Source organism: Micrasema longulum, unplaced genomic scaffold (assembly GCF_059751315.1).
Source record: "Micrasema longulum isolate JH-2025_06_02 unplaced genomic scaffold, ASM5975131v1 h1tg000873l, whole genome shotgun sequence".
NCBI lineage: Eukaryota > Metazoa > Arthropoda > Insecta > Trichoptera > Brachycentridae > Micrasema > Micrasema longulum.
Window position 1 is genome coordinate 224,983 of NW_028278065.1, and position 24,629 is coordinate 249,611.

Here is a 24,629-nt window from a genome sequence, read left to right on the forward strand (position 1 = left end):
GGTGTAGAAGGCTTGAAAATGATTCAAACTAGACAAAGACAAATATGCATAGATTTTCACAGCCACTGTTATCCAACGACAAATAGACACTTTACTGTGACAATGGCACTATATAAATCAGCCAAATATTATTATTATTATTGATATTAACACAGGGCTCTTGGCCCCAAAGAGTTAGTTGTAATATGCATCTTTATAAGAATCAACTATGTGTTGAAAAATTGCTCTGATTATGTGATAAACAACGGGTGATAATGTCTCAAAAAGATAATCAAAACGTAGATTGCAAGATTTATTAAAAATCATGTTCCTGATAATAAATGTGTTTTGGGCCGCACGCAAAAGCTCGGTGGGCTGCGGATTGCGTATTGCCGGCTTAGACAGATGTGGCAGGGACGGTTATGTCAGAGATCGGAGAGCCAGAATCTTGTAGAGTGGCGTTAGGAGGTAAACCGGTACTATCCGATTCTCGTTCCCGATGGTATTTGCTCATCTTGTGTTTCTGGAACATCAAATTTACATAAATAAATGTTAGGTTATAATTTTTTAAACGAATAATGTAGACCTAAAACTAAACAAGCTTCTCGTCGAGCTATGTATGGATTGTCTTAATTTACGGCTGCGAGACATGGCGCCTATTAGAAAAGAGTAGAGGCTTTCAAGGTGTGGTTCTTTAGAAGAATTCTGGGAATTTTCTGGAAATACCGCATCACGAATGACAAGCTTCTTAGTAGAGCTGAAGGAGGAAGGCACCAGCTTAAGACCATCTCCAAAAAACATGCTAGATGGATTGGACACAGTACGTCATGAATGTCTCCTACATGAAGTAATAGAGAAGACAAACTACAGGGGGCGCCCTCGCTGAGAATACCCCGTAGATTTATTTATTTTGGACTTATGCAGTCCATTCTAACGATGGTAAATACAATTTCTTGTAATAAAAACAGGTATTAATCAAATAAAATACAACTAAATAAAATTAAAGCTAGGACAAAAAAATAAAAATTACTACCTCAAGACAAGATCCGGTCTATCTTAGTGATTTTTTAAATCTATAAAGACTTACACCAAAAAAGTCCAGATCTTGTCTCGAGTTATCCGAAGACATGAGCTGCAGGTCATGTGAAGACTTAAAGAGGGCCACACAGGACAGACCGAGTGGCAGAGGAGATGCAGAGCTTTGCTGCGAACCAATTCAAATTAGAGGATTGAAACCAAGGACATAAAAAAGTCAGTAAGTAGTTATATATAAATATTTACTAACATCTATTGAAATGTTTGACCACAAAATTATGGTTATAAGATGATCTAGGAAAGAAATACATAGAATATGGTATAAGGTAAGAAGTTTAGGAGGAGACATAGAGAGGATACAGGAAGTAATGCATAGAATGTGGAACAGGGTAAGGAGTCTGGGAGAGTAATGGATAGAATGTGGGTACGGGTAAGGAGTCCCGTTCCCTCCCCAAGGATGCTCTCTAGCTGTATCTATCAACTTGTTTTATATTCACTAGGCTTACTCTGAATTCCCCGTGCCTGGCGAATGAGCGCCCGCAAGGTGCACAGTGGTACGGCCTCTCCCCGCTGTGAGACCTCCTGTGCTCCGTCAGGTCATACGACTTGGCAAATCTCTTGGAGCAAATCTCGCACTGGAAGTCCTTAATGCCCGTGTGGCTGATGAGGTGAGACCGAAGATGGTCCGGCCTGAAATCAGAATAGCGTATAACCATCATTACATTTATATAATAACAATAATATATTTTTATTCTAGTCATATTAGGGCGATAGTGCAGGATACTCTAAAACAAGTTTAAAGTATAGATATAGAAGTACGGTGGAAGTAGGCGGTATTTCCATAGAAGCCCAAAAGCCGGGCTTGTCTATTAATTTTATTTCAAAATTACCAAATCTGGACCAAACGCTTAAAAATAATTCATTCTGTCGTTTAAATTTTGCGCCGCATGAGAATTAGAGACCTGTTCGACGTTGGTACTGTTCGACGTTGGTACTGTTCGCATCCCGAGCGAAATCCGTGAGCGCGAACGACACTATGTCTTCTTATCTCGCTCACGCACGTGGGCTTTTTATGGGGCTTAAAAAAGACAAAAAGAAATAATGTTCTAAATTTTATTATTTAAAATATAAAAAAGAAAGAAGTTGTTATTATTATTATTATTTACATTTTCAATCAATTATCAGATTAAGGTGGTAATGGCTTAGATAACGTGGCTTTTGAAGAGTCAGGAATTTTTTTTCGATATACCGATACAACTTGTAACAGAAACGTCCAGGACGTCGAGAACCTGACGCCTCGTAAAGTAGGCAAGTGTGGTTAAGGTTCCCAGGAGGCATCCGCAGTATATGGCCCAGTGCCCTTGAGGTGATTTTCACAAAAATGACGCTTTATAAATTATCCAAACATATATATAGATCAGTGCGTGCGGTGACTTTTGGAACTGGGCATGCAGTCATAAGAAGGTAAAAAACAAATTAGAATCTAAAAAAAAATAATTAATCTGTTTTTTTTACATTATTATTATAAACTTTTTTTTTTTAAATAAAGAAATATTTGCGTTCTTATGATTTACCCAAATATTTAATTTTGAGGGCCATTTTCAACGAGTTGTAAATAACTCACTATTAGAAAATGGGAATCAAGTTGGGGTAGAGTGGGATTCGAATCACGGACCTTTGATCTGTGAGTCCGAGATACTAGCCACAGGACTACAACTTGATTATTTGATAAACATAATATCGTATTCTTTAGAACGGCAGTTTCCATTTTTTGTCTATGGAACCTTAATTATTATTGGTCACTTTTTTTGTGGAACCCCATCTCGATAGTAAAAATGTTAACTGACAAAAATAGAACACGTGAAACAAAATTGCTAATTTCTCAGATTAGTTCAAAGTCTTATACTAAGGGGTAGGCAGAGAGGATAGAACGCCATACCACTATTTCCTGGCATACTTTCCACGCACGCCAAGATTTTTATATTTACGAACACGCACAGCGCAAAGATCTATATTTCTCTGAAAACCGCACATAAATCGGTTAAGCCGTTTAGGAGGAGTTCAGTGACATCACACGTACAGAAAAATTATATTTACATATAAAGATAAATAATAATTACAAATTATCAATTGCTACGCATAAAAACATTCTCCGAGTTACCTGTAGCAGGTTTTCCCACAGAAATGGCACTCGTAGCGATCTGTGTGCGTATGCTTCCTCATGTGCGACCAGACGGAGTTCATACTTTTGAATTTCGCATCGCAAATTCTGCACGGGTATTCTCTAAAAAGGAAAAAAATATTCATATAATAATCAACGAACATATTTAAATTCTTGCAAATAAGCACTGGATTCAACCCACAAAAGATCCCATCAAGAACAAACATAAATCGATCGTCTAGTTCTAAAATTATATCGAAATGAAAAAGCAGCATGTTTATTTTTTATTACTGAGGGGCTATCTTTATTGGTATGTATCAGGATGTTAACGGTATCCTGAACTTCTCTTCTATCTCCTATCTACCTCAGTATGTTCTACTGTCTTGTCATCTCTGACGTCGTATGATCGAATTCAACCAATAAGTGACGCTGAAACTTAACTCAGTTAAAATTTTAAATAGTTCTCATTCATGTTTTAAAAAGGCTTCTGTGATAGAAAAACAGCTACTTCAAACAATTAAAATTTGAAATCAATCTCAATTAAAACAAAAAATGTTAGCTTGTACATAAGATTGATATTTGATATGACATTTTACAGTTCTAAGATGGTATAGTTAACTTTTCAAACATCTGCCTACGTATTGCAAATATTAAATGCATATGCAAAAATTTGCCAGTTGATGCCGCCCGCCAATTAATAAATGCGTTTGTAGTGTCTAGAGTCGATTATTGTAATGGTATCTACGCAGGTCTACCAATGAATAAAATGACTCATCTACAGGCTGTACTAAATGCTGCAGCGAGACTTATTTTTGGAATCTCTAAATTCAGTCATATCACTCCACTACTTCGAGAATTGCACTGGCTACGTTTTCCACAGAGGGTGGAATACAAACTCTGTTGGCTTATGTATAAGTCACTGCACAACTCTGCTCCAGAATATCTAAGGGAACTCTGCATTCCAGATGAACTAGCTGACAGACGTCTTACGCTTAGATCAGCTACATCTACGTCGAAAGGAAAAGTTATTATACCTCTACGCAAATAGCGCACTAAATTCGGCGAACGTGCATTTGTGGTCGCAGGCCCTACGGCATGGAATGCTCTCCCAGCAGAGGTCCGAAACTGTTCTCTAAATCATTTGAATAAATTCTTAGCATGTGGTGGAAAAGTAATATGAAAAAGTACATTATTTTTCTTAAATTTAAAAGTCAATATTAAATTTATATCTTTATATAATCACTTTGTAAAGCGCCCTTTAGGTATTATATTACGAAAATGGCGCTATATAAGTTATCCATAATTATTATTATTATTAAAGCCGGCTCTATTGAGATTGCGATGCATGCTCTCAGAAAGATAAGAAAAAAATGTGGAAAAAACAAAATAATTAAATAAAATTTTTAAAGTGGCGATATTTTTACGGCTAGATGCTGCTATATGTTAATACGGCAGCACCTAGCCAGTTATCTCTGCATCTAGCCGTTCGTTTTCAAAACCGACAGTTCTGTCAGAATTTAATTTGTCCTTGAAATTTACTTATTTTTCTTTCGTATTTTAAATAGGAATTTGAGAAAAAGTTGTTTTTTTTTTGTCGATTGGTAAAATAAACCAGAGTAGAGAAAGAAATGCCGAACACTCGTCTAGTGGAACGGAAGGCCTGTTGACTGCTGCCAACGGGCCGGCTTCTCCTGAAGAGTTTTAAATGGTTTTCTCTCCACATGAGCAAATGCTGAGAAGTTCCTGACTGGCCCACTTTAGTGTATCCTTCCTGATCCCCAACAGTTAGCTAAATTTAAAGTAAAAGAATTGCAGAAAAATCCAGTTATTTGAAATAAACCTTGTATATCATAAGCAAGGTAAATAATAAAGCAACTCCTATATAAAAAATAAAAAAACCTTTCCCTTACTGTCCTAAAAACTTTCGCGCATTACGGTGCTGTGTAGTGACTACACATGTAAAAAATGAGAGATTTTAAATTGTAAAAGTGTAATATTCATCGGCGATTGCTTCAATTATTTATAGTTGAAGTCAAAAGTGATGATATTTTTAATCTAATTTCTAAAAACATTAATTCATGGTCTCAGTGCGCGCAAAAGAACCGCCCCCAACGAAAGCCGAGCAGCTACTAATACTAACGCAGCTAACGGGCGTCTGGGAGAATTACAAGGAACAATGCTGTTCGCGCGTGTTATGCATAAAAATTGTCTCTCTCGCTCCCAAATATACCCGTATTATCGAGAGTGAGACGTAAAGAGTGTGCGAGACAATTATATATTAGGATTACTCTTCTACTACGAACAACATGCGACACATTGGTAAACTTTCTATTGTATTGGTGCATTTTTACCGATACGAAAATGTATAACGAAGGAATAGGGAAAATCTCAACCCATCATTCATTATATTTATGGAGATATTAAAGTTATTAGATGCAGGGAGAGTTGATGCAGATGTTGAACAACACCCAATTGAATACCTGGTTTGGTCGTGCGTGCGCTTGTGCTGCCTCAGGTATTGGCTCTCTGAGAAACTTTTTTCGCACATGTCGCACTGGAAGTCTCGCGTGCCGCGGTGCGAGTGGATGTGGCGGGACAGCTTGCCCTTGTCCACGAAGGCCTTGTTGCAAATCTCGCACACGAATGGCTTCACTCCTGCAACAATTTAGATATATAGAAAAATTTAGATAAAATTACATATCTCAAGATCCTGTACGTGCAATCTCTCTCCGATCGGTATCAGAAATCCTCGTGGGATCCCAGTATAACGGGATCTCCATATACCAAGTTATATCCCTACTCCACACTTCCATGTTACTACTACTACTACTACTACTACTACTACTACTACTACTACTACCATTACACCATTTCTCCGTAGGGGTAGGCAGAGAGAATGGACCACCACAAACGTCTGTCCTGGCATACATTCCTAGCTTCTTCCACATTCATACATCTTGTCATACATGCCCTTCGGTTCTGTCTGCTTTTGACATGACCAGACTTAAAATTTTGGTTTATCTGATCATGCCACGTCTTCCTTGGTCGTCCTAGTCTTGCGTTACCGTTCATTTTCGCCAAAAAAACCAGCTGATGACAGGTAATCTTAACAGGTATATTTGTTAAGAACTTTTCCACCTTTGTGTCTTGATCGAATTATGATAAAATTACAAAAATTACAATCCTGTTAAAAAAAAAGGTTCAATTATGTTTCAAATCTCTAATTGCTTCAAGAAAGGTTTTCATGGATGTTATAAATCATGAAATCTTGCAAGAAATGTTTTCGTAGATGCTATAAATCTTGCAAGGTATTAATGGATGTTGTAAATCTTGCAAGAAACGTCTTCATGGATGTTGTAAATCTTGCAAGAAAGGTTCTCATGGATGTTGTAAATCATGTAATCTTGCAAAAAGGGTTTTCGTGGATGTTATAAATAATGAAATCTTGCAAGAAAACCCTTCATGGATGTTGTAAATCTTGCAATAAAGGTTTAAATGGATGTTGTAAATCTTGCAAGAAAGGTTTTTATGGATGTTGTAAATCTTGCAAGAAAGGTCTTTCATGGATGTTGTAAACTTGCAAGAAAGGTTTTTATGGATGTTGTAAATCTTGCAAGAAAGGTTCTCATGGATGTCATAAATCATGTAATCTTGCAAAAGGGGTTTTCGTGGATGTTATAAATAATGAAATCTTGCAAGAAAAGTCTTTATGGATGTTGTAAATCTTGCAATAAAGGTTTAGATGGATGTTGTAAATCTTGCAAGAAAGGTCTTCCATGGATGTTGTAAACTTGCAAGAAAGGTTTTTATGGATGTTGTAAATCTTGCAAGAAAGGTTCTCATGGATGTCATAAATCATGTAATCTTGCAAAAGGGGTTTTCGTGGATGTTATAAATAATGAAATCTTGCAAGAAAAGTCTTTATGGATGTTGTAAATCTTGCAATAAAGGTTTAGATGGATGTTGTAAATCTTGCAAGAAAGGTCTTCCATGGATGTTGTAAACTTGCAAGAAAGGTTTTTATGGATGTTGTAAATCTTGCAAGAAAGGTTCTCATGGATGTCATAAATCATGTAATCTTGCAAAAGGGGTTTTCGTGGATGTTATAAATAATGAAATCTTGCAAGAAAAGTCTTTATGGATGTTGTAAATCTTGCAATAAAGGTTTAAATGGATGTTGTAAACTTGCAATAAAGGTTTAAATGGATGTTATAAATCACGAAATCTTGCAAGAAATGTTTTCGCGGATGTAATAAATCATGTAATCTTGCAAGAAGTGTTTTCAGGGAGGTTGTAAATCTTGCAAGAAAGGTTTTCACGGATGTTATAAATCTTGCAAGAAAGGTTTTTATGGATTGATAAAACATGACATCTCGCAAGAAAGGTTTTCGTGGATACTATAAATCACGAAATCTTGCAAGAAGGGTTTTCATGGATGTTGTAAATCTTGCAAGAAGGGTTTTCATGGATGTTGTAAATCTTGCAAGAAAGGTTTTCATGGATGTTGTAAATCTTGCAAAAAAAGTTTTCATGGATGTTACAAATCATGAAATCTTGCGAGAAAGGTTTTCATAAATGTTTCGAATCTCAAATTCTTGCAAGAACATTAACATACCTTCATGGCGCCGTATGTGTGCCAAGAGACTATACGAAGTGGTCATACACTTCCCGCAATAATGGCACTTGTGAATCTTCTCCTCGTGCGACTTCATATGATTCAACAGATTTTTCTTCTGCAAAAAGTCAAAACCACATTCATGTAACACTTAAGATGCCTAAAAAACAATAATTTTTCTAAATGTTATTAAATTATTACAATTTTTACTTTATTTGAAAATTTATTTACCAACCCTTACAGATTATTACATTCGTCGTACAAAAATATTCCTAGAAATTAAACCCATTGCTTTTTGAGAGCTTTATTCACCTGTCCAGTAGCTTCACTTAAATACCAGTCGCCCAAGAGCTTCAGGGTTCTGCTTCTTATTTTCTTTTTGACAAAACAAAGAATGTGGTAAATAATTTCTTTGTTTGCGTAGCAAACATAATTATTTTTTGCTCTTTTACTTTTGTGAAGTAAAAGAGCTGAAACATTTATCACGTGGGTGAGATTCATCCGGCTGAACCAAATCACCTACTAGGCAACGCCTGAAAACAATTTTCCAATTTTTATACTTCTTCTTTTAACAGGAAGTTAATTCAACAATGTTTGAGTACGTCAAAATGCTTGCTGACTGGCTGGATTTCCTCCCTAGGGAGTTATTCATATTTAAAAGAATCTCACTCAGATGTAATATAGAAGTCTAGGCATCTACAGGACTTATGACTTGCCATTGGCTGGTTTAAGTGGCCACTTTACACACTGTGTAACATTCACCATTCTGTCATAGTTTGAACATCCACATTTCTTCTACTCTTCCATCTGTTGACTTCTGTGAAGGAAAAGAGCTAGGCGCCCGTATTTACGCCACCTGCTGCCTGGCAGTGGTGGGAGTGAGCTACCCCCACCACTCCCAGGCAGCCGGAGCGGGTGGGACGGCTCGCATCGCGCATTGCTTTATAAGGCGTGTAATCTGTGTCATTAAATCAGTTGAGTTCCTAACTCTGAACAGTTCAGACGTGTTTTTACTTCACACAAGAGTTAAATCAAACAAATAATACCTGAAAGTGTTGTGACAGATCTGGCATTCGATGGTTACGAACTTGTGACCCAAGTGGACGTGTTTAGTATGAATGCGGAGATATCTGAAATCAATACGAGAACTGACATGAAATACGACACGATGAGGAAGCAACCACGAAGCTGGTCGACACATAACTCAAAAGTAAATTGGTTAATACTTTTTTTTATTTATTTTAAAACCAACATATTGTAAAATACGAAGGTATAATTAGCAGTTCATAATGGAGCCCTGGTCCCAATTCTGATGCATAGGAGCAATGTATGGACCTGGAAAACAGGGATGAAATTAGGCTGAATGCTGTCAAAATGCTATCTCTCAGGTGAATGTGTGGTAAAACTATCTACGATAGATGCGCAAATGTTGAGATCCGTACGTTATGTAAGGCTGAGATAGGCACCATTGATAAAACCAAGAAAGGAGCTCTGCGTTGGTCTGGACATGTAGAGCGAATGGGCAGCGAAAGAACGGCTAAGAATATTTACAATGCGAATGTTGATGGATGCAGAAATAGAGGAAGACCGAGAAAGACATGGCATGACCTAATCCAACAAATACTGTCAAAAGTCGGAATAATCGGCGCACGTGCACGAGAAGATGTATGAATTTAGAGGAAGCGAAATCTGTATGCAAAGATAGAGTGATGTGGCGTTTTATCTTCTCTGCCTACCCTTACGGGAAAACGGCGTGATGGTTTGTTGTTGTTTTGTTGTTCTATTACCTCTGTCTTCCTTACTACAAGATCAGCATAATATCTACCTATCGACATGTCTGTTCTTTAGTACCCTTCTGAGTGACATGTCTGTTACTTCTGTCTATATCTGAGTGACATGTCTGCTATCTCTTTATTTATTTATTTAACTTTTTGTACATAATGTTATTTGTACATTGACGGGCTTATTGCCAAATGGCAATTTCTTCCAACCAACCGATAAAATTAAAGTTTTATTTTTATAATTCAAATAAAGTTACAGAACATATTCAATAGAAAATAAAGATTAAAAAGCTAAAAATATATAATTATAGAAATAAACGTATTTGTTTATAAATTACCTTAAATCAAAACTATTACTCAATGGGAAAAAGGAAAAAAGAGGAAAGGAGGAGAGATTAAGGAAGAGAAAGGAGATGTTTCTTCAGACGTGATTTAAACACAGATAATGTAGTAACATCTTTGATGGTGGATGGGAGATGATTCCACAGTCGAGCCGCATGGACACTATGTGAGTTAGAGAAGAAAGAGAAATTGTGGATGGGTATTAAGAGAGTGCTTTGAGAATTAGAACGAAGAGATAAACCATGAACTGATAAGCCTTGAAATTTTTCACGCAGGTATATAGGAGCGTTAGGACTATGAAGTACATTGAACAGAAGTGAGAGGGAGTGATAGTCTCTCCGCTGTCTAATTTTGAGCCATTTCAGTTGCCTACGATAATCAGAAATGGGGTCATATTTCCTAAGACCAAAAATGTACCTTATGCATGTATTCTGAAGTCGAGTTGCTCACAGCTTAAATCAGTCATGGAAACATCAGCGTAATCTAGAATGGGTAGTAGTAATGCTTGTAAAAGGGTGCATTTAGTAGTAATGGGTAAGAATTTTACAGTAGAGGAAGACGCCGTTACCTCTCGGTGCGAAACACCTTCTCGCACAGGCCGCACTCGTGCATGTCGCGCGTGTGGCTGCGCATGTGCGTGGTGAGGTCGTTGCGCAGCGCGTACGCGCGGCCGCACACGGTGCACGCGTGCGTGCGTGCGGCGCCGTGCCAGCGCTTGCGGTGCGCGGCCAGGCTCTGCGAGTGGTGGTACGCCTTGCCGCACTCCCCGCACACGTGGCTCCCGCCGCGCATGTGCGACATCATGTGCAGCCTGGAACAAAGTCGCAGTGGTCTAATTTGCATTCATAAATCAGTGCATAAATTGCAATAAGTATCGACAGTAAAAAGGCTAAATGATTGTTGTACCATCATAGTTATAATTGATTTTTACACGGTTTTTCAGGGCCAGACCGCGAAACTTCTGAGGAACATTTCTCATGGTAAGCTTTGAAAAAAAAAAAAAATTTGCTTCGGTCACTTTCATGTTCAATTTATTATTTTAAAATTATTACAACGAATTTTAGTTCAATACTTAGTCTTTATTGAGATCCCAGATACCTGAGTTTAGTCTAAATTTGAAATCAACAATATTTTGAGTTTGTCCAAATTTTTGTAGACAAGGACTGGATTCATCTCCCCGGGGAGCTGTTTATATTAACATATTACAACAGAGATGAAGAAAATTTAAGAGAAGGTAATATAGAAGTCTAGGCATCTACAGGGATGACCTGTCAATGGCTGGTTTAAGTGGCCACTTTACACACTGTGTAACATTCACCATTCTGCATATATTTTAACATCTATATTCCTTCAATTCTTTCATCTATTGATGTTTGTGAAGTTAAAGAGCTGAAACCATTTTTTATGCGGGTGGGATTCATCTAATTGAATTATTTCACCTACATACTAGACTAGGCAACGCCTTAAAATTTATTTTTTTCAATTTCTATACTTCTTCATGGACCAGGTGGATTTATCAACAATATTTTGAGTTTGTCCGAATTTTCGTAGACAAGGACTGGAGTCAACTCCCTAGGGAGCTGTTTATATTAACATATTACAACAGAGATGAAGAACAAAATTTGAAATGGCGTAATCTGCCGGTCTAAAAGTAATTATATTTTAGTTACATAAAACTTTTAAGTATATTTTTAACAGAAATACCTTTGAAAATCATTGTTTTTATCTCATTTATGTTATGTTCTTTTTTTATTATTGCGCGATTAAAAAAGAACATTAGTTTTTAAATGGCAAAAACGTATGATTTCCTCATTTTGCTTGCGTTTTACCAGACTACAGCCTTAAGTGTCCTCGGCACAGGTAACCCCAGTGAGGTCACATCGCTTTTATTATTAATCATTGTTTATTTTGTGGAAAAAAAATGAATTAATAAATAAATAAAATAAATATCACGAGAAGCTTTGGCGGCTTTATTCTCTCGATTGAACGCGAACAGAAGGAGGTGTCGAAAATGCTAACTTTCATCTACTTGACATTCCATTTTGAAGATTGTAATAAAATAAAATAATATATGTAATGTAAAAGCAAACACGACATCTTGTAGAGGAAAAAAAATCTTTCAAATGACAAATGAAAATGACGAATAAAAACCGTCATAACTGATGTTAACACCTAATAGAATCGCCATTGCATATTGCCACTAAGCAAATAAATCAACTTTTTGATATATTATATTGGATATTTATATTTATTTATTTATTTATTTATTTATTATATACATACATACGGCCTAAGCCAATTACAACAGTTACATGAAGAAACATAAATGCAAGAAACTGAACAAAAAGAACATAAAACTATTTAGCAAATACAAACAAGGGCAAAACAAGAATAGTATGCAATATATTAAAAAAACCAAAGACCAAAAACTTTGAGCTTAACCATGCCAATCCAACTTCATCCCACACTGTTTAGTCGCGAAGAGATCTACGAAAAGCCGGAAGATCTATCCCAAAAAATTTCAAGTCGTGTGATGAATTGACTAATCTACACATTCTGGACATTGGGGCATAAAAACCAAAGTTGCTCTTAGAAGATTTTATAAATAGCAGATTTTGACTTCTGGTGACACGGTTGGGAACATGAAAAGAAATTGAATGCAACAGAGATGGGACATCACTTAAAGCATTAAGTATTTTGAAAATGCATATAAGGTCCATCTCAGTTCTACGTCTATTCAATGAAGACAGATTAAGAGATTGCTCTATTTCAAAATAAGAATAATTACCCCTTTGTAATCCGAGCAACCATGCCACTTTTCTTAGAAAACGGTGTTGGACAGACTCGATATGGTCAATATGAGTCCTGTAGAATGGAGACCAAATAGGAGAAGCGTATTCTAGATGGGGTCGAACTAGTGAGCAATAAAGAGTTTTGATGGTATTAATATTTTTGAAGTCCGCCGTCACTCTATTGATAAAACCGAGAAGTTTGAGAGATTTGTTTACAATATTATCAATGTGTTCACGATAGGAGAGTTTACTATCTAAAGTAATGCATTTATTTGTTTATAATTTTACATTGTTTGTATTATTTTTTTATACAGAACTAGCGGATCCGACAAACGTTGTCCTGCCCAAACGTTGGCAAAATACTTTTCATTGATAAGTAGGTACCTAGGTACTTGTTTATGGTTGAATTCCAAAACATAAAATAAATATGCCATTCTTTTTGCAAACGTCAAACTCCGGTCGTCTCACCAACAAAGGGGTGTACTTTTGTAGGAATACGATTTTTAAAAATGTATTGAATTTAATATTATTTAAGTGTTACCAAAAATCCAATAAAAAGAAATAAATGGGTAGAAATTACAAGGAATTTAAAGAAAGAATCCGATTGAGATCCACAAAAACCAAATGCCGTATGTAAACATTCAAAAACAAACTTTTTTATACACAAAAAATCATCTTTCCATTTTTTTGCAAATGCATTCTCCTCGAATGGAACCGTGGTGGATCGATGAATAAAGCATTTATACTCCTAACTTTTTTTTACATATTCGATTGAAGATTTTAATATCTACGAACACGCACAGCGCAAAGATCTATATTTCTCTGAAAACCGCACGTAAATCGGTTAAGCCGTTTAGGAGGAGTACAGTGACATCACACGTACAGAGGAATTATATATATATATATAAAGATAATGTTCCCTTACTGGGTCCCGTGCCGAGGGAAACATTTTACAAAAAGTGAAACATGCCTTAAATTAGTTATTTAACAAAGTTAACATAATAAGCAAATAAACTAAAATAATCATAAAAAACTAAAAGACTAAATTTCGTAAACAGTACACACATTTTACCTATTTATTTATTTATTTGACACTTTATATACATATACAATAAATATACATATAAGGGCGGGCATATTGCCTTAAAGCAATTTCTTCCTACCTACCCAAACCGTTCAGTCTGAGAAAATTATAAATACATGGACATATTGAATCTTACAATTTTATACAAAAATTAAAAGCAAAGATCAACAAAAATAAATATATATTTAAAAAAATAACACTATACTATGAAGAGTGGAGAGGGGGTGGGAAGGAAAGAAGAAGGATAAAGGAACAATTTAAATATTTAGATAGTGACATTTCAACCTTGACTTAAATGTAAATAAAGAAGGGGCTCTCTAACATTAGCCGGTAAATTATTCCACAATCGAGCGGCTACTACTGTGAAAGAGGAAGCAAGAAAATTAGAGCGATGACTGGGTATTAAAAGGGTTCTCTTGTTACTAGAATGAAGAGATAGTCCGTGTTGTGAAAGAGGTTGAATGAGCTCTCTCAGATAAACAGGCGAAGTGGGATTATTTAAAATATTGTGATCCTACCTATTAGGCTTGATCCACTCATCGATCCGTGTGCAACCCACCTCCACTGTCCATTTAATGATTTTTTCAAACCATGCAAAAGGTTAATGATATAAGACAAGCTTACCTTAGATCGTCCAGTGTCTGGTAGACGCGTTCGCACATCCGACACAGGTAAGTCCCGACTTGGTTGTGCGACTTCGTGTGTTCGGCCAACGACGCGCAATCCTCAAATTCAAGTTGGCACACTTGACACGCGTACACAAACTTCACATTCAACTCGGCCAGTTCGGCGTCGGTCAATTCTTCCCGTACTTGAAAACACAAACAACAAATAGAAAACATGTCAATTTTACAAGGATTCACTACACAAATTATTTTTGAAATACTCGGTTCTAACGATCACGGAAATAGTGAGAAAAAATATCACACATGTACTTGAAATTGAGTGTAAAAAATCCAAGCTTTGAACAATGAAAGCATCCACCCCTTTCCCGAAACTGTTCATAAAGACTTGAGTCTTTCTTCAGTTTCGCATATCAATATCAATTTTTATTTTTTTTTTAAAACTAATTAAGCGAAAATTTAATATTTCTTTACAATCAAACCGCGAAAATAACAAAACAAATAAACTTTAAAAACTTTCATTGTACCCCTCACTGCAGTTTTGTCAGTTTGTGATCAATCAAATACACATGGTCAGCACAATCACCCTTTTCTAATTTCCCAGTATTACAGTGGAGGAATACAGTGTTAGTTCTAAATTGAGACCGCGGCCGTACGCTCCAGATCCCGCATCGGAAAGGAAGAAGAACGTAGTAATACAAACAAATCAATCAAACGACACGAAACCCAAATACATATAGGAAACATTAGAATAATTTGCCCTATACAACATGCACTCAATCAACAGAAGAAAAACAATACGTATCTATAACAAATCACAGTGGAACATCAAATCATCAAGACACTACCGGCAAAATCCTAACACAGATCCTAACACGATCCCTATCGAACTCAGGCGAAATTACTTTTCTTCATAGTACTGAATTCCTCGCAAAAACCATTTTCCTAATACCAACAGTAGAAACAATCCTATGCAAAGACCTTAATCGTCCTAACAATCTCACAGACCTTAAAGCAGACGAAACGGGTCCTAGAGCATGGTCGGCGCGTGGTTCTCTTGAGTTAGTCTACTATTTAGATTTGTAATTTACCATTTCCCTTCTATGGGACAAAAACAACACAGACGGACAAGAGTTCAGTTCAGACAACCAATGCTAGTACCCAAGTATGCATCCTTTTATCTTAAACTGATTTAGTACTCATGGTAGGCCTTTACCCAGTTCCCCCATTTTTCTACCCATTCGCTCACAAAATGAAAAAATGCTTTGACGTTAGTTGGAGTAGTCAATAAGCTTGGATTCCACATCGGCCTCGTCACCTCTGTCAATCCAAGCTTTGTGCAAAATAATGCAGTACTATGCGTGATATAAAACCAGGATACAACCGATTTTTATAGGACTCCGGAAGGCAGACGAAGCAGAGGCCGGCCAAAATTAAGATGGCTGCATAATGTGGAAAGTGGCGTTAGAGTAATTGGCCTGACGAACTGGAGACGTTTATCTTTATATATATAATTCCTCTGTACGTGTGATGTCACCGTACTCCTCTTAAATGGCTTAACCGATTTACGTGCGGTTTTCGGAGAAATATAGATCTTTGCGCTGTGCGTGTTCGTAGATACTAAAATCTTTAATCGAATATGTAAAAAAGAAGTTAGGAGCATAAATGTTTTATTCATCGATCTACCAGGGTTGTATTTGCAAAAAAATGGAAAGATTTTGTGTATAAAAAAAGTTTGTTTTTGAATGTTTACAAACATCATTTGTTTTTTGTGGATCTCAATCGGATTCTTTCCTTAAATTCCTCACAATTTCTACGCATTTATTTATTTTTATTGTATTTTGGGTAACACTAAAATAATATTAATTTCAATACATTTAAAAAAATCGTATTCCTACATAAGTACACCCCTTTGTTTGTTGAGACGACCGGAGTTTGACGTTTGCAAAAAGAATGCCATATTTGAAAAAAGATTTATTTTCCGTTTTGGAATTCAACCATAAACAAGTACCTACTTAAATTTAATATTTGAATATTAACCAATTTTAGTTTTGGAATTTAATCACAAGCAAGTACCTAGGTACCTACTTATCAATAAAAAGTATTTTCCGAAGGCAAGCCAACGTTCGGGCAGGAAAACGTCTGTCGGGCCAGCTAGTGAATAAATATATTTATGCTATTACCATAGTAACTTTTGGCTTACTTAAAAATAAAATTAATAAAAAAAACATGAAAAGACTGTATTATACCTACTTTTTTTATTCTTGTGTTTGATTTTAACCTCTGGATCAATTTTAATATCAGTTTCATCGTAAATTGGTTCTATATTTTCTATTTCATCTTCATCATTATATTCCTAAAAAAAACAGACATTTGAAATTATAAACATAAATATGCAACGAGGTCAAATACTCAAATGAAAAAAAAATCAGGTTTCTTGGAAACCTCATATTTTAAATTTTATTTTTTAAAAATAAATATTTGCGTTCTTATGATTTACACAAATATTTCATTTTGAGGGCCATTTTTAACGAGTTGTAAATAACTCACTATTAGAAAATGGAAATCAAGTTGGGGTAGAGTAGGATTCGAACCACGGACCCTTAAGCCGTGAGTCAGAGATACTAGCCACATGGCCACAACCCAATTTTAACAATCCTTAATCCGTGGCATGCATCAACTTTTCTGACTCCCTACGACCAATGTCACGAAAGAGCGAGGTCAACACCTTCCGTAACTTGACAATACTCCCGTCTTTCCACGATTCTGGCAAAAGGTATGGACCTTTTCGCCTACGTAATAGTGTTGTCTCGATGCCAGAACAGTGTTGACCCCTTCACCTAGTATCAGATCCCTATTTAGAGTATCTTGTATGTATGTTGTGGTTGACGCTCGGGTAAATGTCTCTATTTATGTGTGTAATATATTATACTGTTGAATAATATTCAGTACTCTGAATTCTTTGAAGAGCAAGTCACTTGGATAACGAAATATTTTTTTTTAAATTACTCGGATTAAAGATTTCTGTGCAATTGCTACAGGTTCAAGGTTACCGACAAAGATACTTTAACGTTCACGCAAATATACTTATTTTCGTACACAAATATCGGTTTTTCCCTTGTAGACAGCCGAAGACAACTCTGTAAACTTCCCATTGTAATCGGGGCCCTGAAGCGTAAGACTGATCATCGTCTTACCTTCATGTAACAAAAATGATCAAGATACGCTGAAATCGGTATACCAAAGCAGCGCCCTGTGCACCATTAGGCGGAGAAAGGGAATGGTGATGACATGGCATAAATCATCCTTGTAAGGATGGGTTGCCTTACTCAATACATAAGACCCCAAGGGCTATAAAAGGAGGCCAAACACTATTAAGAAATATGATTTTTTTATTGTTTTTTTTTGTTGGTATCGCGAAAACGAATTTTTTTTAAGCTTAAATATATAGTTTTTTTTTACATATATTGAGTACAAAGTAGGTTATTGAAGAAAAAAGAGGCATCTTTCAACCGAAAGTATTATTACATTTTCATTTGAAATACTATGTTGGCCTCTCCGATACACTGTTGCAAAACATTATTATTGCTTAAAAAAGAGACTGACTCGACAAAAAAAAAAGGTTATTCCTACCTTGATTAGACTTACCCAGTGAGGCAGGTAATTTTTTTATTTTTTATTTATTTAGTTCTATGTAACATAGTCTAATATATATTTACAACACAATATTTACATCTATACTTATTCTAACATTATTTATCACTTTCATACACTTAGTATCCTAATTTATAATATTAACTGTTTCATATGTACATTTTCATTAATTATATTCACTATTTACACTATATACTACCTAATATTTTTCACATATATACTTTTTACATTTAATTTTAAATATATTTACATTAATTTCATTTTTTATGCTTTCTGGCATTTCTTCAAATAGTTGTATTCCCTTGTACATGCGGCAGTTCTGGGACATTGCTTTTGATTTCTTTTCCAGTCTTATATTTTGAGATCCTCTTGTTGCATAGTTTCTATGAAAGAACTCATTATTTTTTAGTTTATTTTGAAAATATCTCGGAACTATTCTTTAATAATTTTGTTTATTTCATTGGCAACATTGAATTTGATTATTTGATCAATTGTCATGATATCTAGAAGTTGAATCATTTTCTTAACATTTGTTCGTCTCCCACACCTTAATATTATCCTCATCGCTTTAGAAAATTAGAATTAGAAAATAAAATAGTTGTAAAATAAGAAACATATAAATAAATGTACCTGTTTGATTGTAACTACTGTGATAGGATCTCCGAAACTATCTGGCAATGTCATTTCTGGTACTCCTTGGTCTGCTTCACCAGTATTTGGTGACCCAAGCGTTGACCTAAGACAAAAAAATGATTATTACGGAAGAACTCCGTTTATTCGAACTCCATTCGCCTGGATTGCTCCGGATCGTTATCAAGAAATAAAAAATAAAGGAGTAGTTTGTAATTTTAATTTAATTATGCAATTAACTTTGCTGGACATGTATGTCCAAATGTTTGCAGAGAAGCTGGATTTCCTCCCTAGGGAGTTATATAGATCTAAAATTGTTGCAACAGAGAGGGAAAACATTTTTGAGAAAGGACTATGGAAGTCTATGCATTTACAGTGCTTATGACCTGTCATTGGCTGGTTTAAGTGGCCACGCCCAGCTTTTTGCTCAACTGTTGACAATATTTTGTTTTGTATGTCCGAGAAGATGCTCGTTATAAAAGTGAATAAATGTATGGAGAAAACTACAAACTAAAATGTCAACTAATGTTTCCTTATTATATCCGATATCTTGCTATTTCCGTGATTGTTATAACCAAGTTTGACTGTATATATCATAAATATATTGAATATATGAACTTGGTTATTACGAGGAAGATAGGACCGATTGAATTTGCTCGTTATAAGCGTTACTCGTTATACCAGAGAAAGGTTTTATTATACAATCGCTTTAGCACATTGTCACTAAGTAAACAAGTACGTACATATGTGTACCAGTGGCGAACGGTGACTTTTTTTATAGGTAAGCTTTAATTTTTTTCATAATTTGTACCTGCATGTACATACATACATATAAGTAATCTCGCAAATGAGTGGAGGCGTATAAAAAAAAAGTATATCCAGGTACACGGATTTTTTTTTTAAGGTTTTGTGTAAAAACAACTTCATCTCTCCAGCTCCAGTTTCACCTGCTGGCAACAGAAGACGCAATACCTACTTATTTTTAATCAAAATAATTTTAACCAACAACCCAACAAACAAACAACAATTAATAACGTTGCGTAATATGTAGGTATATTCTCCATTATTTTAAGACAGTACATGTATGCAAAAGTTTAAAAAAATAAAATATGTTAAAAAATAAGGCTAATAAAATAAGTATATTAATAATTCCTTTTTGTTTGGCACTGATTAAAAACACCTTATATTTGTTTGTAATTTACATTTTATACTGAAATTATTTAGGTACTAATATAAAAGAAAGTAAACATTCTATTGTAAGACGTCACTCCCATTATGTACACAAAAAAATATTTTTTCTTTTACTATATATTTTTTTTAATGAAAAATTAAAAAAAAAACAATAAGATTAGATTTAAATTAATTAATTTATGCCAAAATACATAATTTTAACTTTATCGCAATAATATTGCAACAAAAATGTCACGTGACCGCCGCGCTGCGCCGCGCCGAACCGTCAGCTCCGTTTCCTTCTAAACTGAGAATGAATAATGCAAGAAATTGACGACACCGAGCGAGGCGCCACTAGCTAAAACGCGCGGACTAAAAAACTGGCGTCATATGTCAACAGAATACTATCAAACGAAAATGGTCTTTAGGAAAAAACGCTCGAAATGCTACTCTCCAAATAGAGAAGCTTGAAATAATATCTGTAATCTGCGAGTGAACTTAGCAAGGAAAATATACGCACTGGGTTTTTGAATGTTAAAATACAGTATACATTTTGTATTGAAAAATAAGCTGCAATAATCGGAACCGGGCAATGCGCTGGGTGCGCATTTAGCAGCTTATATTTATTTTTTGAGGAAGATATAAACAGTGACGTTAATTTATAATAAATACAGATTATTTTATTTATTCTCCTATAATTAAAACTACTATAAAACATTATTATTGGTAGTGAAATATAATGGTAAGCTGCGAATAATCGATTATATGGACGGTTCGCCCCTGATGTGTACATGTTATTCATACAGATTTTTTTTTTTTAAATTTAGGGAAAATTGCCACTTTTCACAAATTGAGAGACATTTCCTCTTGTTAGTAGACATGTTTATGATTCAGGGGTTCAGTTTTAACTGATCTGGTTTAGAACTCATTTGACATCACCCACTTGTAATGTTTATTGTGTATTCAAATAAGCATAGAACATTAAAAATCTAAAAAAAACCCCGTAAAAACCCCCGAAACAAGCATGTCATTCATAAACTACAAAAGCAGCTGTAAATTGTAACAATGTGCCGAACCGGCACTTACTAAGTTCACAAAGATTGGATTTTTAAAAACCAAGCGTATTCATTTTTCAATATTGTTGGCGAAACATCCAATTAGGTAACCTAGACACTTACATAGCTATCATAAACATAATCCGATCCCAACGCCCGGAAGTATTTAACTTTTACCTTAGCCGACCGTTTGGATTTTATTACTTAGGTTCTTAATTCGAGAATGATGTTTTTAACAATCGAAGATTTTTTGTGTAATTTTTGACAGTATTTTTGTTCGGTATGTCCGAGAAGTAGCTCGTTATAACAGTGAATAATTGTATGGAGAAAACCACGAACTAAAATGTCAACTAATGTTTCCTCGTTACATCAGAGTTCGACTGTATGTACATATTTTTTGGCTTAGTTTGATTTTGGATGTTTTGATTATTTTGTTGTTTATGTACAAGAAATGCCGTTACATACAACTATTGATTTTCATATTAAATGAAATATTGATTTTAAATTTTCGACTAGAGATGAAATATGAAGACGTTCGATTGCTATACTTGAGGTATTGTTTTTGAGCAGTCATGTCCAATTGTCCACTGAGCGCCGGAGTGACTTCACCATCAGTTTCGCTGCCGCTTTCGTCTCCTGACTTTAACAGTTCATCGTCAGAAACATCCTCCTCGTTTTCCCCGGCAAGGGTCTTACTAAACTTGGATTTCTTTTGCAGACCTGAAAAATATTAAAGCATATATATTTATTTATTTATTCAGATATGGAATCCATTTGTTGGAAAGAGTCCAAAGACGAGTTAAAAAGTTGACCCCGAGCCTAAAACGGCTTCCATATGTGGAGAGGCTGGAAACTCTCGGTCTCACAACGCTACAGGAACGGCGAGAAAGGGGTGACCTGATTGAGACATACGAGATACTCAACAGTCACTATAGCTGCCCAAATTTGAATCCCATGTTCGAGCTTAAACGAGATGCTCGTCTTCGAGGCCACAGTCTCAGGCTGGAGAAAACGAGATTCAATCTAAATCCACGGAATTTCCTGAGCAATAGGGTTGTTGATGGTTGAAATGAGCTGCTACAAGAGCTGATCTCAATTTGTAGTCTCAATGGGTTCAAAAATGGACTAGATTTGTTTTCAGAAAAGGTAAAGTGCGCCAACAGCTAACTTTCATTTAAATAGATTTAAGCATATCAGCTTTAAGCTGCTCCCTTAAAATTAAAAAGAATAATATTTGACAATTGTAGTCTGCATTACTTTACGGGCTGTTTTGTATAACCATGAGTTAGTTTATAAACATGAGTTAGAAATTAATAAATAGAAAGCAGATAGCTACTAAACTGCTGATATGTACATTATCTGATCTACATTATTCGCAGAAGCCGTATTCAGCAATCGAATTGCCCTATTGCCCTATTAACCCATTGCAACACAAAGTCAGTGAATCGCCAGCCTAGGTCAATTTTTCACTGACCCCCAACGCCGGAGATTCGCCGGTGTGTCTTTGAACTGATTTTTTTACATTAACCTATCTAACCTGTCCTAAAAACACCCGCGTGTTACGGTGCTGTGTAGTCACTACATCATCATCATCATCATCATTCCCAATCCGCACCTAATGGTGCATAGGGCACTGCATTGATGCACTAATCGCTTTGTATTTGTATAAAAACTATTTTTGATTTCTTACATTTGATTAGCTAGGCATTTATAATTAAGTAGTTTTACTTTTTTAAAAATATTATTGTTTTATTGGTAAAGGACTACTTATGCTCTGAAAGATAAAAAATCTCCATAGAACAGGCTGAGCCATGTTAGATGAAGACTATCATAAACAGTGAACACTCCGTTTTCATTTTATATTAATTTGTTTTATATAGATTCCCTGTTATCAAATATGTATACTAATTTTATGCAATAAATTTATAAAATAAATAAATAAATTGAATGTTCTAATTTTTACCGTGCGTAAGTATACATTTTTTATATCCAATTTCCCACAGGGCTGAACTTCCTCATTGGATTTTCTTCTTCTTCTGCGATGCCTTATCACGTCTCCCCGACGTTGGCGATCACTACAGCGAAAGCATCTCGGTTCTGCGCTACTTCGAGGCCATGACAACTGCTTGTTGGATGTACTCGCCATAGTGATTTTTAGTGGCTCTTCATCATATAAGTGTTTAAATTCATCATATAGTGTACAAAATTCTGGCTTTTTGCTGATGACAACAAGATACTTAAGCTTATTGAATCTGCCAATGATTGTCTTCTTTTTCATCACGATATTAATTGTTTTAATGAATGGTGCGACATCAATTGTCTTCAACTTAACATTGACAAATGTAAAATAATATCTTTCTCGTGACGAAAAAACCTATACAATTTAACTACAAACTAAAAAATACTTCCCTTTCAATGGTTTCGTCTATAAAGAATCTTGGCATTACTTTAGACAGTAAACTCTCCTATCATGAACACATTGATAATATTGTAAACAAATCCCTCAAACTTCTCGGTTTTATCAATAGAATGATGGCGGACTTCAAAAATATTAATACCATCAAACTCTTTATTGCTCAATAGTTCGACCCCATCTAGAATACGCTTCTCCTATTTGGTCTCCATTCTACAGGACTCATATTGACCATATCGAGTCTGTCCAACACCGTTTTCTAAGAAAAGTGGCATGGTTGCTTGGATTACAAAGGGGTAATTATTCCTATTTTCAAATAGAGCAATCTCTTAATCTGTCTTCATTGGAGAGACGTAGAACTGAGGTAAACCTTATATGCATTTTCAAAATACTTAATGCCATAAGTGATGTCCCATATCTGTTGAAATCAATTTATTTTCATGTTCCCTTCCCAACCATGTCACCAGAAATCAAAATCTGCTATTTATTCAATCTTCAAAGAGAAACTTTAGTTTTTATGCCCCAATGTTCAGAATGTGTAGATTAGTCAATTCATCACACGATTTGGAATTCTTTGGAATAGATCTTCCGGCTTTTCATAGATCTCTTCGCGACTAAACAGTGTAGGATAAAGTTGGATTGGCATGGTTTAGCTCAAAGTCTTATATCTTTCGATTAAATGTATATATTATTTACCATATTTGTTTTGCCCTTGTTTGTCTTTGCTACATAGATTTATGTTCTTTTTGTTAAGTTTCTTGCATTTGTGTTTCTTCATGTAACTGTTGTAATTGGCTGAGGCCGTATATATAATAAATAAGTAAGAGAAAAAAGAACCGCAAACGTGTTAAAAAATTAGAATCAAAATTCCTAAATAGTTTTTGAAATACTCACTTTTATTATTTTTTTTGTTGGTCTTTTTGCCGATTATAATCTTGTTTCCCGAGTACGATAAACGATTTTCTCCTTCCGCTTCGACTGTCATGTTAAGGTCCGCCGCCTCGTCGTCCATTTCTTCATTGTCATCATCAGTTTGCGTTTCCATTTTAACTTTAAAATGCCCTACCGGCAGATCATCTTCAGAATCGCTATTTCCACTCGTTGTATCCATATTGTTAACTGTTTCCTATTGAAATGACGTCCACTGTATGCGCTTAGAAGGTCTTAAATTTTTGTAAACTTAAATCATACAAAAATAAGCTACTTTAGTGCACAATTCATGGTAATAAACTAATAACAAAACTTCGGAGAGTGACAATTTGGTAACAAATGTCAGCTGTCAAAATAACTATCAT

The 24,629-nt window shown here is 35.3% G+C and overlaps 1 protein-coding gene across 2 annotated transcripts; it reads right to left on the reverse strand.

The window, feature by feature from the left end:
- Positions 1-279: 279 nt before the first annotated feature.
- LOC148278496 (uncharacterized) lies at positions 280-24,629 on the reverse strand. 2 transcript variants are annotated; one of them, XR_015823184.1, is made up of 12 exons: positions 24,229-24,629; positions 21,470-21,641; positions 18,697-18,802; positions 16,666-16,768; positions 14,414-14,600; positions 10,482-10,724; positions 8,837-8,920; positions 7,791-7,908; positions 5,656-5,830; positions 3,176-3,298; positions 1,521-1,704; positions 280-502 (listed from the first exon to the last, which is right to left on the reverse strand). XR_015823184.1 is itself a non-coding variant. In XM_088231327.1 (12 exons), exons 1-12 carry the CDS (start codon positions 24,443-24,445, stop codon positions 377-379), a joined length of 1,839 nt encoding a protein of 612 aa, XP_088087453.1. In that variant the 5' UTR covers positions 24,446-24,615; the 3' UTR covers positions 284-376. The 2 variants fall into 2 exon arrangements, 1 of the variants encoding a protein (XP_088087453.1); XM_088231327.1 differs by having other exon boundaries at positions 284-502; positions 7,791-7,911; positions 8,839-8,920; positions 24,229-24,615.

Excerpts from the sequence above, each read along its gene's own strand:
- LOC148278496 (XM_088231327.1), bottom strand. The coding sequence starts at position 24,445 with ATGGATACAACGAGTGGAAATAGCGATTCTGAAGATGATCTGCCGGTA. Across the intron at positions 21,642-24,228 it reads CAACAAAAAAAATAATAAAA|GTCTGCAAAAGAAATCCAAG; the intron begins GTGAGTATTTCA and ends AATATTTTTCAG. Across the intron at positions 3,299-5,655 it reads CGCACGCACGACCAAACCAG|AGAATACCCGTGCAGAATTT; the intron begins GTATTCAATTGG and ends TTTCCTTTTTAG.